This window comes from Branchiostoma belcheri, unplaced genomic scaffold (genome assembly GCF_001625305.1).
Source record: "Branchiostoma belcheri isolate BF01 breed outbred unplaced genomic scaffold, Haploidv18h27 scaffold74, whole genome shotgun sequence".
Lineage (NCBI taxonomy): Eukaryota > Metazoa > Chordata > Leptocardii > Amphioxiformes > Branchiostomatidae > Branchiostoma > Branchiostoma belcheri.
The window spans coordinates 9095-27635 of NW_017804398.1; the positions used below are offsets into that span (position 1 = coordinate 9095).

Consider the following 18541-nt stretch of genomic DNA (forward strand, 5'->3'; position numbering starts at 1 on the left):
CTAGGGGAAGGCCTAGGAAGTCATGGAATAACTGTGTCCTGGAAGATGCTGTGCTGATCTTAGGGAGACCCAGTACCAGTCTAGAAGAGTTAAAGGAACTAGCAAGAGATAGGAAGGAGTGGAGAGGACTGTTGAGGAAGAGACGAGTTCTGTGCGCAGGCCACTCGAACGACTGACTCGAGGAGACCTCAACAAGTACAAGTACAAGTAAGTACAATTGTACAAGTCTTGGAATCTAATATGACAGACGTGTGTATAGTGTAGTGTAGATATCCATAGAGACATAAAGTAGATTCTGGCGTTTTCACTTTGGAAGGTTTATTTCACTTAGTCAGGATCACGTTGTTCACCGGGTGGTGTAACACATTAAGCTGGTGGTTACGTACGCTTCGTTCTAACTATGAGGCAGACTTATCCCACGATAACCACCCTGCCCTGAACTCTGGCTTTGATTTGGCTAATCTAGCAAGACTTGTTTAACTACAGGTATTAATCCTGTAGAAGTAACATGTTGATACTGTTACGTCTGTTATGTATTTGGCACTTAGAGGTCAAGGTTTCCTTCTCCCCTTGACCTGCCCTTTCCCCAACCTAGATCTTGACAGACATCTCAAGGCCATCCCCTGAAGTCACGGCTTTTTGGTCGAGTCTTGCTTTGTGTTTGTTGTGTTGTCTTCCTATTTCAGTAACTCCACGCTTTTTACACTAACCAGTATACCCAAAGAAAGCTGTCAAAATAGAACGCCAGACAAAGAGCCCAAAATTCCAACGTCTGCTTGGAGTTTGTAGAATTAAGGGTGAACACGAAATGTACAGTGTGGAATGTTTATTCTTTTTCAAACAAGATCACAAACCCTTGTAAGGTTATGCTGTACATAAAAATAGATATCTAACATTCATATTCATTCTTTCACCAACAATATTTACAACATGGACTATGAAACGTGCATAGTGTTGAAAAAAACTTGGCTCACCAGACTTCACACATTGTATGTTGAGCAAGAAGTATACATTGTAGACAGTATGAAAATTGCTCATATATGTAGCAATAATACATGTACACATGTATGTGTCAGAAAAAATGAAAAAAACTTATTTGTATATTATGAGCAGTGCAATGTGCTCTGTTACTTTCACTCCGAGTGTCCTGGGAAGTTTATTTAGAGCAAGGACTCCAATATATAGTGTTGCACATTCTGTACAAAATATCTGTTCTTTTCACAATGTCCAAACTACAGAGAATTTCCTTAACTGTTACATAATGAATTTAATGATTTCAACACTAATCTGTAGTACTGGTGCTGCATTTTAGAAGATGGAAGCAAAACAGTGATTACAGTGTGGTCACATTCTTTGTAGATTATCGTACAATTTTCATGTCGTAGAATTTTCAACCATGTTGTGACAGAACCAACCACTGGTACTGACAAGGATCTAAGACAGCCTTTTCTATAACAAGGCAGCTGAATTTTGTACAACACATTCATGAACGTCCCAACCATGCCTTCAGTTTGCCATCATACAACAATCGTACGGTGAATGTGACCAGGCCCTACGTATATGTTTACTATGAAGAAATTACACAGCAGTAACTGTACAGCCTCAGTGCTCCACCTGCACCAGGGCAGGGAAGGTCCTCATGCGCAGTCTCTCCACCTCAGCACGCAGCACGGCCACCTCCTGAGCCTGCGCCTTCGCCAGGTCCACCAGCTTCCTCCGCTGCACGATGTCAGCCATGCGCTTTTCTGCCGCAGCATCACTGCGGACGTCAGCTGTGGGGTGGGGCAAGATGTTAGTCATTATTTGTACCATTGTAGCGTAGTTCCTAGCCTGACTACTAGCAGCCCGTCCACTGTTCAGGCCCCTAGAAGTATGATGGCTATTATATAACACTATGTTTATAGAAGAATTGAGGACATCTTAATCCTGTTGATTTGTTCACATATGTGCTAACATGGACCAACTATTTTTAAAGAACTGTCTGTTGCCATAGTGTTAGATGCTGTACTAAATTACCCTGAGCTCCAATTTGTAGTTGTGGGAATGAGAATGGTTCTCTAAAATTAAAGGCATATGGTTTAGTACTATCCGACATATATTTACCATTGACTTCGTTGATGTGTTTCCTCTCAAAGACAGACACGTTGAGTTCCTCCAGCTCCTTGTCCAGCCCTCGGTTCTGTTCCTCCATGCGGCGGATTGTTCTCTTCAGCTCCTTCAGCTGGCTCTCGTACTCTTCAACACGCTTCTCATGGTTCTGGAACGTGACGTATGCTGTTAGCGTTGCATGTTAACTCAATATGTCAGCCCTGGAACTACTGCATGCCATGCCAGGTGAGAGTCAGAGTCACATGTGTGAATGTTGATAAATATATAGATAACATACATATCTGATAAATATATAAACAAGAGGTCTTGAGCATTGATTTGCAGTTTAAGTTATTACAAGTTTTGTTGTCCTACCTTGGTCTGTGAAGCAATGGTCTGCTCCAGTACAGAGATCTGGTGAGCTGTCATAGCAGAATGGTCCTCATCACCCAGGTACTGTGGAACAGGGTCGGGGGATAGAAGACCATTTATGAGTTTTACATTTAGATCCAGATCCTTAAAACACATGTTCTTCAGAGATTTTGCAGCACATACATATTGAGTTTTATTGTAAGATTCTGGACACTGAGCACAACTACTCTGTGAGCATACTTACCACTTGCAGATCTTTCGTCATACGGAACATCTGGATGTCTCGAGCCTTAGTGTCCAGGTCTGACTTCTGCATCTGCATTCTTCTTCTCTCCCTGCAAAAACACAACAATCTGTCAGCAGCTGTGGGTGAGGACTATGATAATCACTAGTTATGTCAGATAGGGAGGGTACAAGTTTACCTGCATTTGTTGGTTGGTTGAACAAAAAGATTTTGATAAGATTGATGTTTTACTCACCACTCAAGCTGATGAATTCCCTTCCTGAAGTCCTTGCTCTCCACCATGATCTGCAACTTGGCATCTCCCAGAGTCTGTAAACAAGTTACATGTGCTTATGGACACTGGTGGTATGAAGGAACAGTACAAAGCAAAATGATGGACATGAACAAATCCATAAAATCTGCATCTTGCTAGTTTCTGAGAAGAACTGTTGTGTTATTCCTCATTCCTAAGACAGCTTTACAGTAACAACACAACTGAATTTTGCAGGATATGTGCATGACTATGTCAAGAATGGCCTAAGTTTGAGATCGTACGACATGTGACTGGGCCCTTACCTTGATGTTGGAGTTGAGGTCCTCGATGACACCCCTGTGCAGGAGGATGGAGTCGCTGTAGTCGTGGATAAAGGGCCCAGAGTCCACCTCCACCTGCCCCTGTTTCAGTAGGAACTGCACCTCCAGGTTCAACATCCACCGCATCTTGTCCTCCCTCAGTCTACAGGGAACACAACAGGACAGAACCATCACAGGAGGAAGGTAGAAGTACAAGCATGTAAGGCTTGCTGCTTTGGGTTGGGTTGACCATTGCAATGCATGGAGAGAAATTGTTTTATGTTCAGCTACTGTAGATTCATCTATTTTTGCAGTAGAAGGGGAAAAGTTTCGCACTTACTTGTTCTGTAAAGTGATGAGATCGTCAATTTCGTCCATGAGCCTGTCGTCCTCCTCCGTGCGTTTCTGCAGGAAGGCGTTCATCTCGGCCAGCGTCAGGGCCTTCTGTTTCACCTGCAGACAGAATCATGTCAGAGAATTCAGCATAGGAAGGAGTGGTGATGGTTTTTACTCTGGCACTTACACAATATACCAACAGATCAGAGCTCAAAAATACATACTGATTTGACATCAACATCTCAAATCATTTGACTTTTATGATATCAACTGTTCTGTCAGTGAATTGTTTGGCATTGGATATGGTCTTAACATCAGTTGGTAGAGACTGTTCTAGAGCTTCACAGATCTAAACACACATAAACACATCCACCATAGCTACCTGTTGTTCCTTCTCCACCTTGTGTCTCCGTGTCTCACACAGTCGCTGCCAAACATACGGCTCAATCCCGTCAGGAATGTTAGCGGGCCCGTCAAACTCGTCCAGCGCCGTGTAGAGAGACTGGCTGGCGTGTAAACTCACACGTGCAGACGGAGGACGGTCTGCAAATGGGTTGGCTGCTGCCGTGGCCGGGTCCAGCTGGGTACGGAACCTCTGTACCCTGGGGAGGAGAGCAGGAATAACCTTGAATGAATCAACCCAGCTGCTGTCTTACACTGGGAAAATATGTCAAGCCAATCATCTGGAAGTCTGAAATCTCTGATTTCTTGTTTTACCTTAAAGGTTGGACAAAGAAGGTTGTTATGTTCTACAAGTACTGTCATATATTATATTGATACAAACTCACCTGGGTCTCCTCTTAAAGGCTTTATAGAGCGGATCTTGAAGATGGGCGGGGACATCTGCAAAGTCTTTCTTGAAAGCTCTATCCATCACCTTGTCCTCGGCCACGATATTCTCGTACTCTTCCCGGAAGTGTTCGACGGCTGCCCTTGCCTCCTGCTGGCGAGCCGCCGCCTCGACTTTGGCGGTCTTCTTGACGTCCAGCAGACGGTAGAGCTCCTCCTCGCGACATGCCAGCTCCTCCTCCGCAAGGAGCAACAGCTCCATACGCACAATCTTCAACTCCTCCTGCAGGGACAAACAAGGTTATTTTAATCTGCCTCTGCCTACGAAGATATTTTGTAAGAAATTATCAAGTAAAGGCAGAAGCAGGCAAAACTGTCCATACCTGGTTAATGACCATCTCAGTCTTCACCTTCCTCTTGAACAGCTGACCGAGAGCCTCGTCAAACGAAGCTGACCCTTCAGCGTTCTGGGTCTGCAACTTCTTCAGCTCTGCCTCAAGATTCTAGTGGAAAAAGTGAAAAGGATCTTGAACCAGTTCAACAGTTGAGCTACTCTTTAACTAGTCATGACAGAGAAGGCAGATGCTATGTGCTGTATATTTAGTATATACCGGATACACATTACACAGACTTTATACTTCAAATACTACATGCCAAATCCTACCTTACGATACTTCTCCCTCTCTTCATTCAGTTCCTTGACTTTCTTCTCATAGTCCACCACTGCTTTCTTCTCCTCCTCAGTCCACTCAGCCTCAGGCTTCCCCTCTGCCATGAACCCGGGCTTGGGGACGTCCTAAACACAAAACCAGCAGGATGGTTTGCAAGTTGGATGGCATACCGGTAATCATGATAAATGGCTGATGTCATTGAAATGAGAGGTAGAAAATTTCTACAATTCCACATCATAATCATTTCAAACTTTTGAAGTCACAAATATATAGTATGATACATTTTCTTTTAAAATGCATACATAACAGAAAAGTGAAAACCACTGACCTGCTTCAGTTCATCCTCCTTCTTGACCTCCAAGACTCCGCCCATCATGTCAACCAGCCCACGTTCCCGAGCGTTGTCACCCTGTCACAGAAAACAACCATTAGTGTGGTCACAGCTTCATCTTCAGATGAAAGTTCAACATGATTTCCTTGTGTTGTATCAACACAATTTGTAATAAAGTTATTAACTTTCCTCTAAAAGTCAAAGAAGCTACATTTGATTCTTAACATGTTTTTCCTTGTGTTGTATCAATCAAAGGCACGTACACTTTCCCAATAATGTTCTGGTCACATATATCATATAATGCACTGGGATGTTTCGTTTTTCCGTGACAGTATTTCCATATGTCATAGGTTTGAGAAGAAACAGTTCAACAGCAGCAATAGTTCACCCAGGTGATTCCATATGACTGAATTCTACACTTGGCACTACCTGAAAGACTAACTACATGTACTGTTACCCTAGACTTACAGTGATATTACATGTAAACTAATATTTAGTTCTACCATTGCCAATCTATATTGAAATTTAATCACTATTTGTCTGTATCTGCTAAATGGAGTGTGCATCAAAACATCTGATATATCCCGTGAGCAAACTGCTTCTTGTGCATAAAATGCTTTACACTATGCCCTGATCTTTCACCAATTGGCATGACTCTATCTATGCACCAGACTTCTACCCAATGCTTTTGTGATGTCCCCACCACTTACACGTTTACTTGTCCAGTAAGCCTGCCATTGTTACATAAGGCATAAATCAACATATGTTCAACAAATCATATCATTATGATAGTAAAAATAACTGTTACTGCAATTTACACTAAATTCAACAAACACTGCTTGTTTTAACTGCTTTGCCTTGATTTACCTTTAAGTCTTTTCAGTTGCTCTAATCCACAAGTACAACCAATCATATGTAAAGAAAATGGTTGCAATATTGTTGTAGGATCATTATAGTTAAGCCAGAAGCCAGTAAATTCACAGTTCCTGCAATGCTCACCTGTTCCTTAAGGCGGCGCTCTTCCTCCTTCTTTTTCTGTTGGTCAATAACTTTTTGCTCCTCTGGACTGACATACTTTTCTACTTTCACCTAAATGAAGAAATATACACTGTGAGAAACTCCTGTGGACAATGTTAAACAATTATGGTGGAAGTTGTACTTGAACTCCTGTACTAGGCTGTAGTCTCAGATTAACACAATTTCACAGGGGAACCAAATTCGTCTATTAATTCTGTAGTAATACACTAGACATGCATATTCGAGGTGTCATAAATTAAAGGTGAAGAAGTCACTGGGAAAACTGCAAAACTAAAAGAAAATTTACAGCAACAATTAAGTTATCACAATAACTAAATAGTCAAAAATAAGTTAATGTTAGAGTCTGCAGACACTTGAATCACGAAGTCAACAGACATGGCAGCCAAGGATGTTAATCTGTTAATATAACACTAAAGAAATCTCACCTCACTGTCTTCCACCACCAGCAGTTTCTCAGGCTGCTCGTCGATAGTGAGGGCTGGCTGCCAGGCCTCCTCCGCCTGGTCCAGGTCAGACAGGATCTTGGTGATGCGAGCGTTGCGCTCCTTGATACGCACCATCTCCTGCTGCTTCATCTGGGAAACTGACTCAAACTGTTTGTTGAACGCTTCCTTCATGCGATAGATGGCATCCTGGGATAGACAAGAAACAAAAGACTACAGTCTATAGGGAGATATCCATAGACAGTTGGAGTCAAAATGTCAAAATACTTTTAAAAAGCATCTATTTGAGTTTCAGAACATATTAAGTATATGTATGATGTATGTACACTTTTATGTTTGTGGCACTACGGCAAGTGATTTTAAGCTGGCTTTGCATGTAGAATGTTTGTACTGTGTATTCTTGCAATAAAGGAAATTACATTTTTTTTTACAAAGTCAAAGCAAAGCTGTATCAGTGGTCAGTGATGACAGCACCTGGTGCATGAGCTTGATAACCCCAACCCGTTACCGTACCTTCAGTAGCACAATCTGGTTGATTTTCTGCTCCCTGGTGTGCAGGTCAAACTGGCTGTAGTAGAACTCGTTGTCCCCTCCGTAGTCCACAGCCAGACTGCCGGTGACAGATGGGGCCTCCTTCCCCTCCGCTCCTTCCTCATCGTCCAACAGTTCCTCCTCCTGGCTGGTCTTCTGACCCGTGCTTGCCTTCGTCGTCAGCTCTACTACTTCCTTACGGGCCTGGAGGGGAAAATCGTCACATCATATTTCAATACTTTAAAATTTAATGGCGTCCACTTGCAACATAAATTATAGAAATGTTGAAAAATACTGCACCTTACAATTAGTACTGGAGTGAAGGGGATGGGTGGGAGTTATAAATGAACCTTGACACCTAAGATCTGCATGCAGCATTTAACTTTACACCAGCACAACATTGTTATCACCTGTGGTAGGACATTTAACCAGGATAGTGCAATCAACGTAAACTGCAGTGATGTATACAGCAATGTAACATTATCATTTTTATTGAATTTGAAAGACTGTCTCAGAAATCTGTGGTGCTAATATTAAAGCCTCTAGCAATTTCAAATTGTCATGACTTGCTGTACATTTTTACTTTAACACCACCTGGTAACATTGATTGCAGCATGCTGTAGTTTATCCAAGATTGCTTAAGCCTTGAACCCTTATGCACATCACCAAAGACAAGCAAGTGCAAATAAGGACATAGGGCAAGGCCCCATACATTGTTATCAAAATCTGATAGGACACTAGCATCATCAGGGAATTGATCGTCAGGTCCTGGAGTCCTGGACACAGCAAATGCTGCTTCTGTTTTGCTGATTTCCTTCCATGCCTAAGGTCAGCATGTGGGGTAGAAATCACTCTGGTTATAAAATGTAACCAAAGCCTTTGAATCATCCTCTCATAGGTTATCATATACAATACTCTATACAGAGTATCACATTGAAACATATCTTATAGAGAGAAAGCTGGATCAGACACTGTTGAAGTATGACTTAATGAAAATTTAATTATGATAGATTTAAAGATGGAACCCAGGCTAGAGAGTGTTATCTATGAAAGAATATCTGCTGCATGCATTTATCTTAAAAAATAGACGTAGTGGACTTACCACAAGCTCTGCAATCTCTATCTTCCTGATTCTGGTGACCCGAGCCACTTCATCCATTTCTACTTTAGTCCGTTCTCGGAGAGGGTAGTTGCTCACATCAGTGTTAGTGTGGAATGCCTGTCAGATAAAAGGAGAACAAGAAATTCCCAAGATTACTAGATGTACTCAATGCAACTTCTACATTTAACCATTTGCTAAAATCAGAACAATACTTTCTTCCATCTAGATACATAGTGTGAAGTTTGCTTACCAGTACGTTGCGACCCTTGACCTTCATGGAATCCCAGCATTCCCTCTTGATGAGGTCGCGGAGGTACTGCAGGGCCAGCATCTTGAACTCCAGCTCTTCCCGCAGCTGTGGGAGGGACAAAATGCATCCCTGATTATTACAGAAAGGATAACGAACTAGATCAAACTGGTCTTAAACTATGATGGTTCTAGGAGACTGAGATGGCTAGAGAAGAGACAGTTACAGTTAGAGTAGTATGTACTATAGTAGTGTAGGTACCAATCATCACCAATTATTTTTTCTGAATCAAGACTAAATCTTGTGCTACTACTTGTCTTTCAATTTCTTTTATGATCCTCCCAAACATTTCCCTACATCTATCATCCTCCAGTCCTCCCTGTCTGTCCCTAAGATAATAACTCACCGCTGCCACCCTGGAATCAGCATCAGCCTGCATCCTCTTCTGTTCTGCTGTGTCCAAGTTAAACTCTGACCGGTCCAGCTTCTCGATGTCGGGCCGCTCAGCATTCTCTGCCATCATGGAGTGGATCTAAAGGAAACACACATTCCATAAGTCACCAGAGATTCAAAGCATGGTAAGGTTAATGATTATGGCATCACCAGGAACAGTGTTTCCAGTACCATTGACAGGGATTCCATTTTCAGCACCAGGGACAGGTTGGTGTTTTCAATACCAGGGACAGAGATCCTATTTTTTATGTACCAGGGAACTAGATGGTATTGTTAGGGACAGAGATGGCAATTTCAGTGCCAAGGACATGGAATGTGTTTTCAGCACCATGGACAGGGCTGGTGACTAAGGCTGACCGATTTCACAAATAATCAAGGCTCAAACAAACAAAGAAGCAAACTTACAGTCCTGCGCATGTCTCTGATCTGAGACCTGAGGTCCTTCTTAAGGTCTGAGTACTGCTGACTCTCCAAACGGATGGCCTGTGGAAGGGAGAAGAGTATAAATCAACCTGTATGACTTTCCTTTCCATTGTGAAAACACACACATGTAACATACATGGCCACAGGTGCTCAGGAAAGAGGCCTAATCAGCCCTTAAAAGCAACAGATTGTGCAACATAGGATAACACAAGCGACATCACTAAGAACACGGGCTACAGAAGTTACCTGCTGTATCTTGTTCTCCAGCCAGGTGGCATCAGATGCAGGAGTTGGGGTGGGAGTGCTGAAGATCTCATCTTTGGACATGGCTTCCTCCTTACGACTCTTTAACTGTGTGCGTGACATGACAATTGTTAAATCAACATGTTAAATCAGGCAATGTATCAGTCAAGAACATGAGAAATATCTACTGTATGTATTGTGTGAAGTGTGTCAGATTGCTAATCAGATTTGGAGCATCATCTTCATATTTTCTCTACTGATCCATTCCCTTGTATACTTCCTTACTCAGCACTTTTATTTTTATACTATTCAATGCCAAATCACAGGTCCTTAATATGAAAAGTACATAAAAGGTCATTACAACATGTTGTATCATAACAAATATGTTTCTCCCCTGCAGTACCTTTTCTTCCCGCTGGGTGGCGGAGTCAGGCCTGGAGTCCGTGTGAGAAACAGTCTTCACCATGGACCACTCCGGCATGGTGGCCGCAGATGCACCCTCCAACCGGCGCAGGCTGTGCATCTTGGTGTTGTGGCCGCGAGCAAACTCCATGGCCTCACTTGCCTCTGTCTTACCGGCCTGGCTGAAACTTCAGAGGAAACAATGCACATTTAGATGTGGGAATGGGGAAATACAGACTGAGGTGGCAAGTTGGTCAATAACGGAGGCTAAAACAAACAAGAAAACAAACAAATAAACAAACACTTACTTCCACCTGTAGCAGGTGAGGGCACCATCCTTGCTGCCGATGGTGAAGAGGTACTGCATGTCTGTGCTGAACCTCATCCACCCCACTCCTCCTGTGGCAAAACTGTGGGCCACCACCTCACTCCATCGCTCCTGCATACAAACACAACAGTACATGGCTGTTGGTCTTAGCTTGGCTAAATCTCACTTCTAGCAGCCCTCCCACTGCTCTTTAAGAGGAAACTTAATCAGCCCCTGACAGCAAGAAATTGTGCAACACAGGCTATGCTGGTCTGATATGGGAGACTACTTGACAGTTGTAATTTGAAAGTTCTTACTCATCAACAATGAAAAGCATTCACCAGTTCACTGAAAAAACTCAGGAGGAGTCCTGTTGACCAACACAACACTAACTGTGGGAGTAGCTAAGGTCTAAGGTAAGACAGCGACTCACGATCTGCTGTAGGGTCCTGACAGCCACCCTGCCATCTGGTGAGCAGGAGGCCAGCCACTGCTGATGGGTGGACAACATGACGGTACCTCCGGGGAGCTGGTGACTCGGGTACTCCTCATCAGGCTGGAGCGTGTGGTTATTCTCCTCATCCTGGGACAACAGGATATGTTACAATGAGGTTTGGTTGTACTTTTGTTCTTTGCTGTAATACAGTTATACAGTCAAGACTTGTAAATAAACAATATTAACTGGTGATCTGAGGACAAAACATATGCTACCACTCCCACTCACCTCTCCGTTAGCCTGTGCCAGGTTGAACCTCTGCAGCCTCTTGTTGTTGTGTGCTAATGCGTACACCAGTCCACCTGGAGCCAGGCAGGCTCCATAGCAGGGTACTGACAGCTTCCATGTCTGCTTCTGCACTCCCTCATCAGTAAAGTCACATCTGGTGCTGCCATGGACACTGCTGGGATCTAAAGAGGAACATTGTATTCATGTATTTAAGTTATCACAGTTGTCAGGTATATTTCCTATGTAGCCTACATAACCTCCATGTTATAATTACCTATGGGTACGGAGGTATAGGTCTTGGGTGTGTTTGAGTGCTTCCACACAGTTACTAGGTTATGCACACTTTACAAAAATGAATGACACTTGTCAAGAAATAGAAGTGTCAGGATTTACTTTACCTTTGAGCACAGCGTCCGACAGGTCAAACTTGACGAGCTGGGTCGCAGGCGCCTGTGGACTGGCTTGGGGAGAGGGGTCGGAGGTCACCACTATCTTGACCCCTGACCCAGAGTTTCCCTCGTTCAGTACAGACACGCTAGTGATTTCTCCTGCAACAGCTGGGGGAAAATATAACAGTGTTACTTTTCAGGCATTTCATTTTGCAGTAGGACTTTAAATTTGTTGTTGAAACAATTCTGTAGTACAGTAGTGGATCAAACCTTACAGCCTGGTTTTATGAAGCTTGTACTTACTGTACAAAACTGGTGTGTTACGCCTAAGGCAGTTTACCAGTTATGTTAAACAAACAACATACCTATGTATCCCAAGATTTTAAACTCCGTGGACGGCCGTGGGTCCATGACGAACACATACCCGTCATCTGAACCTGACACCAGGACCTTCCCCTCCCTGTCATGCCTGCAGACACATGGGACAGGTGTGTTGATGAATGTTACGTAGACATTTAGGTATAATATAACATAATACAAAATAAATCAAGCAACTAGATAAACTCTCTGTAGAGTCACATGTAGTTAGCCATTTCAGACACTTAATCAGTGACTGAATATGAGTCTGAATACATTATGTAACCTGTACATAAATGAGTATCTTCTGTCACAGTCTGCTTGAATTCTACAGCATCAAAATCGTATGACAACGTATCACAAATGTAGCTATATCATAAGGGCAACGTTGCATGCTTACATGAGGTGCAGTACCGGCCCCTGGTGCATGTGGTGTCTGTAGATGATCCTGGGGCTCTGCAGGTTGGACAGGTCCACAAAGTACACATGGCCAGACTTGGTCCCGACAGCTGCAACCTCAGCAGAGGGGCTGCACACCAGACTAGTGGCCTGCAACAGGACAATCAGAACTAAGACTTCAGGAGATGAGTGCCATGTGGAGCATGGCATAAGCAGGACTTAAGAGAGACAAATTCTCAGCCTCACGACTGGGACTGATTGTAAACCAATTTACATGGTTTGTAAAAGATTGATTTCAAAACTGATACTATGCTCCACCTGAGTCAGTGGACACCTTACCTGCACACCTATGGGTATACATGTGACCAGACTGGGCTCTTCCACAGACCACACCTGCACCTCACCATCTTCACGGCATGTCTGCAGGGAACATACAAACAGCTTAGGACAAGTAAATCAAAGAGATACAAAAAAAATTCAAATTGAAAACGAATAGACTGTGACAGAATGAAGAGGACATTTTTACTTTATCCTTTAAAACTGCCGTCATACTGACCACACAGTGCTTGGTGCCAGGTCCGAGAGGAGCCAGGCCAACCATGTCCCCAAAATGGACATCCAGGAGGTCTGCTGCTGACCCGGGGGCACTGGGGTCATACATGTGCACAGAACCCTGCAGACAGGACACAGAGATAACGGGTATAAATTGATACCGGCACTTGAAATAGCATGACAAACATCAATACTATATCCTTATTTATAACTTTGAGGGCAAGAAACTTTTGGGAAGTTTCAAATAAGTGAACTATTATGGAACAAAACTAATTTTTCATTTCATAGTCAAGTCAAAGTGTGTTGCACGACGATTGTAACAGGTACAATGTATGGCATTACCTTCTAAGTGTTTTCTTATAGTAAATGTTGTAATTTTAACTAGCATTATGTACAAGCAAGACAAAAACAAGCACTTATCATCAGCCAAACAACAACAGGACAAGTATCCAAAAACTTTAACTAAAAATGTGAAGTTGTTGCAGGATGCTAAAAGTGTAAGCTGATTGCTGACCCTTGATGTGCCCACAGCCAGGTGTTGGTAGTCCGCTGAGAAGCCAAGTGAGGTGATGGGACTAGAACCCTTGTACACGTCAGATAGATAGCTGTCTTTAGAGGCCAGGCTGATCAGTCGTAGGGTGCCGTCCTGACGGAACAAAGAAGATATTGAAAATGACATAATATTGTGATCAACTACTACTGCTAAATACTAGTACATTTAATGATAGCTGTTGGTTTTCATCAAAACAAAAAGACCCCTCCTCACATGTAGGAGCTAGTGGACTCATGCTCACCTCTCCTCCTGCATACAGGCCATTCTTGTGCAGTGTTATACAGTTTAAACTCCCCTCACGGAGACCCTCAGGCAGGAACACAGAGTCTCCTCTCTGCAGCTTGGTTTCTTCTGCAGCCTCCTGCTGACTTTCCTCAGCAGCTGGCTCTTCTGGTATACCCTCTGTGGAACACAACAGACTTGACTCTTAAGTCCCCGTCATACATTGTTGTTGTTAGGGCAACTTAGCAGGCAAAGCTCAAGGGTTGCAATCAAGTCAGATGTGATGGCCTGGTACAGCACGAATCAGGTTTTCATGTCACACATAGCTGACCATGTGTACCCGTGTACACATTTTGTGCAATAATGTAACTATGTATCTTTTACTTAGACCTTCTATCACTAGTATCAGTATGGTTTTATTTTGTTCAATATGTACTTTTAATGTTAAACCCTGTGAAATTAGCTACAGAGCTATAGGATATCGTAATAAACTACCTGTGAGAGATGTTCCCTTGTGGAGGTCCTCCAGTGACCCAGCAGCCTGTGGCAGGATGGCGCTGGACTCACGTGACAGGAGGCCCATCTCAGGCTTCAGAAGGACCTTCACTTTATGGGTGTCAGCTTCAATCTGCAAAGAATGGGGAATTCTTGTTATTGAGGACTTCATATAAGAAAAACTTGACATACAACATCCATCTTTGTCCTTCAGGACATAGCCTGACTACATCATTCTTTTAGCAGCCCTTCCACTGGTCAGGCCTCAAGAAGCTAAATCAGGAGAATTGGGAGCATCTTAATCCTTTCAACCCTATTAATGAAATATGATGAGAAGAGAATGAGCTTCACAATCATTGGTGGAATTTAGTTATTTTTTAAAATATTGTCCTACATGTACAAGGCATGGGTTATGAAATGTCAATATGTCTACCATCTTAAGAAATCCTGTGTACCTTCAGCAGTTGTCCCCCTGCACACCCCACGTAGATGTCCCCTCCAGGGCTCCAGCACTGAGACACCAGCTTCACCCTCGGCTTCACGTCCTCTCCCACGTCCAGGTTCTCAGCGTTCTCCCCCACCACTCCCGCGATGGCAGCACGGGTCATACGGATCTCCGTGTTAGCGCCCGTGATGTGGACCGGCTGTCTGATGGGAGCGTCGTTCAGATTCTCACGCTCGGGGAGGGTGCCGTCTTCTGCGGGCAGGTTTACCTTCCTACAGAGGAGAACCAGTATAATTAACAATAGCCATAGCTAATTCATAATTCAGAGGTGGATGCAAAATCACTTGGAGAAGTCCATGGACTATCTTGGTGAACAGCAAAGATGTTGGCTAAAAACAGATACAAATGGAAACAAAAAGTTATGGCCTCGTGTCTCACCAGGCAGTAATTCATAAATCTGGTGTCATTTAGGATAAAAACGACCATTGGAGTTAGTTTTTGGGTTATGTGCACTTTTCTGTAACTCTCTGTCAAAAAAAAGGTCTATGCTTAATTGGGCTGGAGTCAGTAAAACACTATGTGGCCTGTGAGATCATTACCAGGCTCTGAAGACAATGATTGCTGCTTACGTTGAAAGGAGTAGAAATGTTTTGTTGCACTGTTCCACATGCCACACTGACAAGTGTTTCTCCCCGAGTAGACACAGCTGTCTCCAGTTGGATGGGCTGACTGTGAGGCTGGCCTGGGGAGGGGGGTGAGACACAGACTGGCTGCACAGGATGGTTCCCTCACGCCAGTTCCTAAAACACAGAGGACAGAAAAATTCATTATCACCATCACCAAACATCTCATCCAGGCTTGCCAATTGACAAACATTGCTTTATAGGAAAAACACTCAACTAGACAATAACTTGACCACAAGGCACAATTCCTCCCAGTAGACATCTGATATAAATACATATGCAGTGATTGCTCACACATGTGTGCGGTGATTGCTCACTTTGCAATAAACTGTCTTTAAAAAATTATTCACTAGTTTGACAGAAGAATTAATATATGCTCTGACCACCTATTGTCCAGATGTTTTTTGCTAAATTTGATGATGACTGGTTCATCTACATTAGCAAGCTGCTCAAAAGTCAACATAAGTCTATAATACTGACCAAACTGCTATGGAATGGTCAGGCACTCCTGAGTAAGTAGCCAGGTGGTAGCCAGCTGAGAAACTGATGGACAGGTACTCCAGCTGTGCACCTTTTTCATCTGGAGGAAAAAAGAGGTAGAAATTCATAGAATTAGATAACACCAAAATATCTAATCAAGGACCTTTGAACACAGCTCTGTTTATCTAATACTTTTATATGCACATATTTCAAGCAAACTTCACACATGTAAATTAATACTTCACAGAATACATGCACAACTATGCAAGAAAAGTACTTGCATATTTTACCTTTCAAAATAGCTTGTTGTAAGAATCCTGGGTACTGGAACACAAAGATTCTTGGCTGAGGACACTGCTCACTAAATCCAAAGACGCCAAAGTTGCTGTTGACTGCGAGCGGACCAACCCCCTCCCCTGGGGTGGGGAAGACCGTCTCCTGTTTGGTTTCTGTGTCAATGAACTTGACCGTGCTGCCGCAGGAATGGACCAGGGTTTTGGCATCAATGTACTGGGCTGAGGTACCATTGTAGCCTTGGGCCCACCTGAAAATGTTGTGACTATCATAAGCACATAGCATGATACTACAGCTGTAAACTTTAAATAAAACCAAGTCAGTTAACTGGTTTGGAGCCGTGTTTATGCAATTTATGCTTCTCTACTGTAGGTTATACTATGACAGGTTTTATATGGGACTGTTACACAGCTGTGATTACTTTTAATACCCCAAGGGATACTCATGATAAGTTGTAGCTATAATGGCTAAATGATTTCCAGATGGTGACAGAAGTTGTTGGAGGACCACCAGAGAGATCAGATATGGCCATTTGGGGTGTATTTCGCGCACACGTCTAATTTATGCAGAAAATGATTGGCAATAATTTGCAGGAATAAGTACTCTGCCCCCCCCCCCTCCACATACTAGTAAACAATCACAGACGTTGCATTCAAGTTCTGTTACTCTTTTTCTCAGATCAAATCATACAAACAATACTCACTGTAGCTCAAGAGTGCCTGCAGCATCCATGGCTCCGGTTTAGAAGAGCGCAAATCGCCGTTGTCTGTCCAGAAACGTCCCAACTCTGTTTGTTTTCAGCAGTTTTTCACGACGTTCACCAACATCTCCGAAGGGAGGGCTCCAAATTTACCGAGCGTTGCTAAGGAGACCAAAGCGCATGCGCGGGGAGGCTCAGCTTGCTTCTCACATTTTTTCCGAATTCCAAAGTATTGGATCATCGAAAAGTGGAAAATTAGTAAATAATAACATAATCTTATCAGAACGTCAGGTTCATAAATGATTTTCTTGTCAAAATTGGTCAGGTTATATATCATGTTAGTGATGTAACTCAAACCTATTTTTCAGCTGTCAATAGTGTTGTACTTTTAGTGCCTAATCAAAATGTCATAATAGTTGTTATATGCCATGAGTCTTTCTAAAAGTTTATGTTTGCTAGAATGATCATTAAAGAAATGTGAAAGTACAAATGCCATTTGTCCATTTAGCTCGTGCAATTACCATATTCTTTCATTTTCGATGTTGAAAAGATAAGGCACTGATATCTATTTGGTGAACAGCTCACTACCTAAAACACAACCCAGCGTGCGACGGACAGCATGTCATGACCTACAGACGGGACTGTTCTGTGACATTGTAAAGTTTAGGACTGACAAGAAGTCTGGTTCGGACATGGCGGGCTACAGCCCCTTTCTCCACACAAGACGGGTGCCTATAGTGAACTATATCCGTGAAAATAACCGTCTTCTTGCCCAAGGTTTTCGGCGAGAACTAGTGACAAAGTCAGGGTGCCGAGAGCAGTCGCCATCATGGCGGTCAGTCGCGTACAAGTTCTTCTTCCCGAGTCTTCACGACAGTGTCGTGTCTATCGGCAGGTTCCTCGCGCAACAGTTCAACGTTTACGCCGCCCAGAGAATCCGCAGGATGGGGCAAGTGTGGAGCCTCTACAGGGACATTTATAACGACAAGACCGTGAACTTCATGGTGTCGCGGTTCGGCCGGAGGCTGGCGAAGTCGGAGAGAACGCGCCGTTGGTACATCATGTTCGGAGCGGTGTGCTTCGCCTGGGACAAGGAAAGAATCACGGACCAGGAGCTAGACTGGTGAGAAGAGGGCATTAATCAATTAATTTATTCATTTTATTTATCTATTCATAAATAATATGAATGTTAAGGGTAGTCCCTTCAGTTATGATACAGATTCCCAGGGGAATCCCTCAACAAATCAGCAAAAAGATAGGATGCAAAGGACTAAGGAGTAGTACTTACCATAAACTTAACATGTCAAGTGTTAACATGTTTGTCGTTAAGATTTGGAAAAATGCAAAGGTCTCTTTACCACCCCCATGAAACTCCTTCCTCTTCGCCCCCGCCGTTCTGCTTCGCCCCCGCCCCGTTCTGCTTCGCCCCCGCAAAAAATCTGCTTCGCCCCCGTCGTTCCTCTACGCCCCCGACGCAATTCTGCTTTGCCCCCGTCCTTCTGCTTAGCCCCCAATGGCGGCACAGCTCACAGTCGACACGAAAATCGTCTGCAAAATAACAATAAAGGCTGTGCCGCCAAATTTAAAGTAGCCCATGCTCCGGCAAACATTCTGGACCACCTTTCTGCCAAGTGGCGTTGCACAAATCCTTCCCATTCAAAAGTTTACCCCTACCT

The 18541-nt window shown here is 43.4% G+C and overlaps 2 protein-coding genes across 5 annotated transcripts in view; one reads left to right on the plus strand and one right to left on the minus strand.

Annotated features, from left to right (window-relative positions):
• Positions 1–811: 811 nt before the first annotated feature.
• LOC109485329 (cilia- and flagella-associated protein 43-like) lies at positions 812–17092 on the minus strand. Of its 2 annotated transcripts, XM_019788880.1 has the most exons (38): positions 16869–17092; positions 16162–16415; positions 15872–15971; positions 15338–15508; positions 14719–14980; positions 14264–14396; positions 13788–13948; positions 13508–13639; positions 12998–13114; positions 12781–12861; positions 12443–12591; positions 12051–12154; positions 11695–11853; positions 11297–11478; positions 11006–11155; positions 10574–10704; positions 10267–10453; positions 9867–9971; positions 9603–9680; positions 9151–9276; positions 8748–8852; positions 8498–8614; positions 8108–8218; positions 7378–7599; positions 6847–7053; positions 6383–6472; positions 5381–5461; positions 5046–5177; positions 4765–4884; positions 4381–4664; positions 3975–4194; positions 3597–3709; positions 3260–3419; positions 2940–3013; positions 2705–2795; positions 2464–2544; positions 2104–2257; positions 812–1772 (listed from the first exon to the last, which is right to left on the minus strand). In XM_019788880.1, exons 1-38 carry the CDS (start codon positions 16895–16897, stop codon positions 1603–1605), a joined length of 5343 nt encoding a protein of 1780 aa, XP_019644439.1. In that variant the 5' UTR covers positions 16898–17092; the 3' UTR covers positions 812–1602. The 2 variants fall into 2 exon arrangements, with proteins under 2 accessions (XP_019644439.1, XP_019644440.1); XM_019788881.1 differs by lacking the exon at positions 8108–8218.
• Positions 17093–17468: 376 nt separating this feature from the next.
• LOC109485282 (stAR-related lipid transfer protein 7, mitochondrial-like) overlaps positions 17469–18541 on the plus strand; it is an 8415-nt gene continuing 7342 nt past the window's right edge. Inside the window, exon 1 of one of the 3 annotated variants that reach the window (XM_019788793.1) lies at positions 17469–17988. In XM_019788793.1, coding sequence (XP_019644352.1) covers positions 17558–17988 — 431 coding nt within the window. In that variant the 5' untranslated portion in view covers positions 17469–17557. The remainder of the gene's footprint in view (positions 17989–18541) is intronic. The other 2 variants (XM_019788792.1, XM_019788791.1) reach the window with 2 other exon arrangements.

Excerpts from the sequence above, each read along its gene's own strand:
- LOC109485329 (XM_019788880.1), bottom strand. The coding sequence starts at position 16,897 with ATGGATGCTGCAGGCACTCTTGAGCTACA. Across the intron at positions 11,479-11,694 it reads GTCGGACGCTGTGCTCAAAG|ATCCCAGCAGTGTCCATGGC; the intron begins GTAAAGTAAATC and ends GTTCCTCTTTAG. Across the intron at positions 2,796-2,939 it reads GGAATTCATCAGCTTGAGTG|GGAGAGAAGAAGAATGCAGA; the intron begins GTGAGTAAAACA and ends GTGTTTTTGCAG.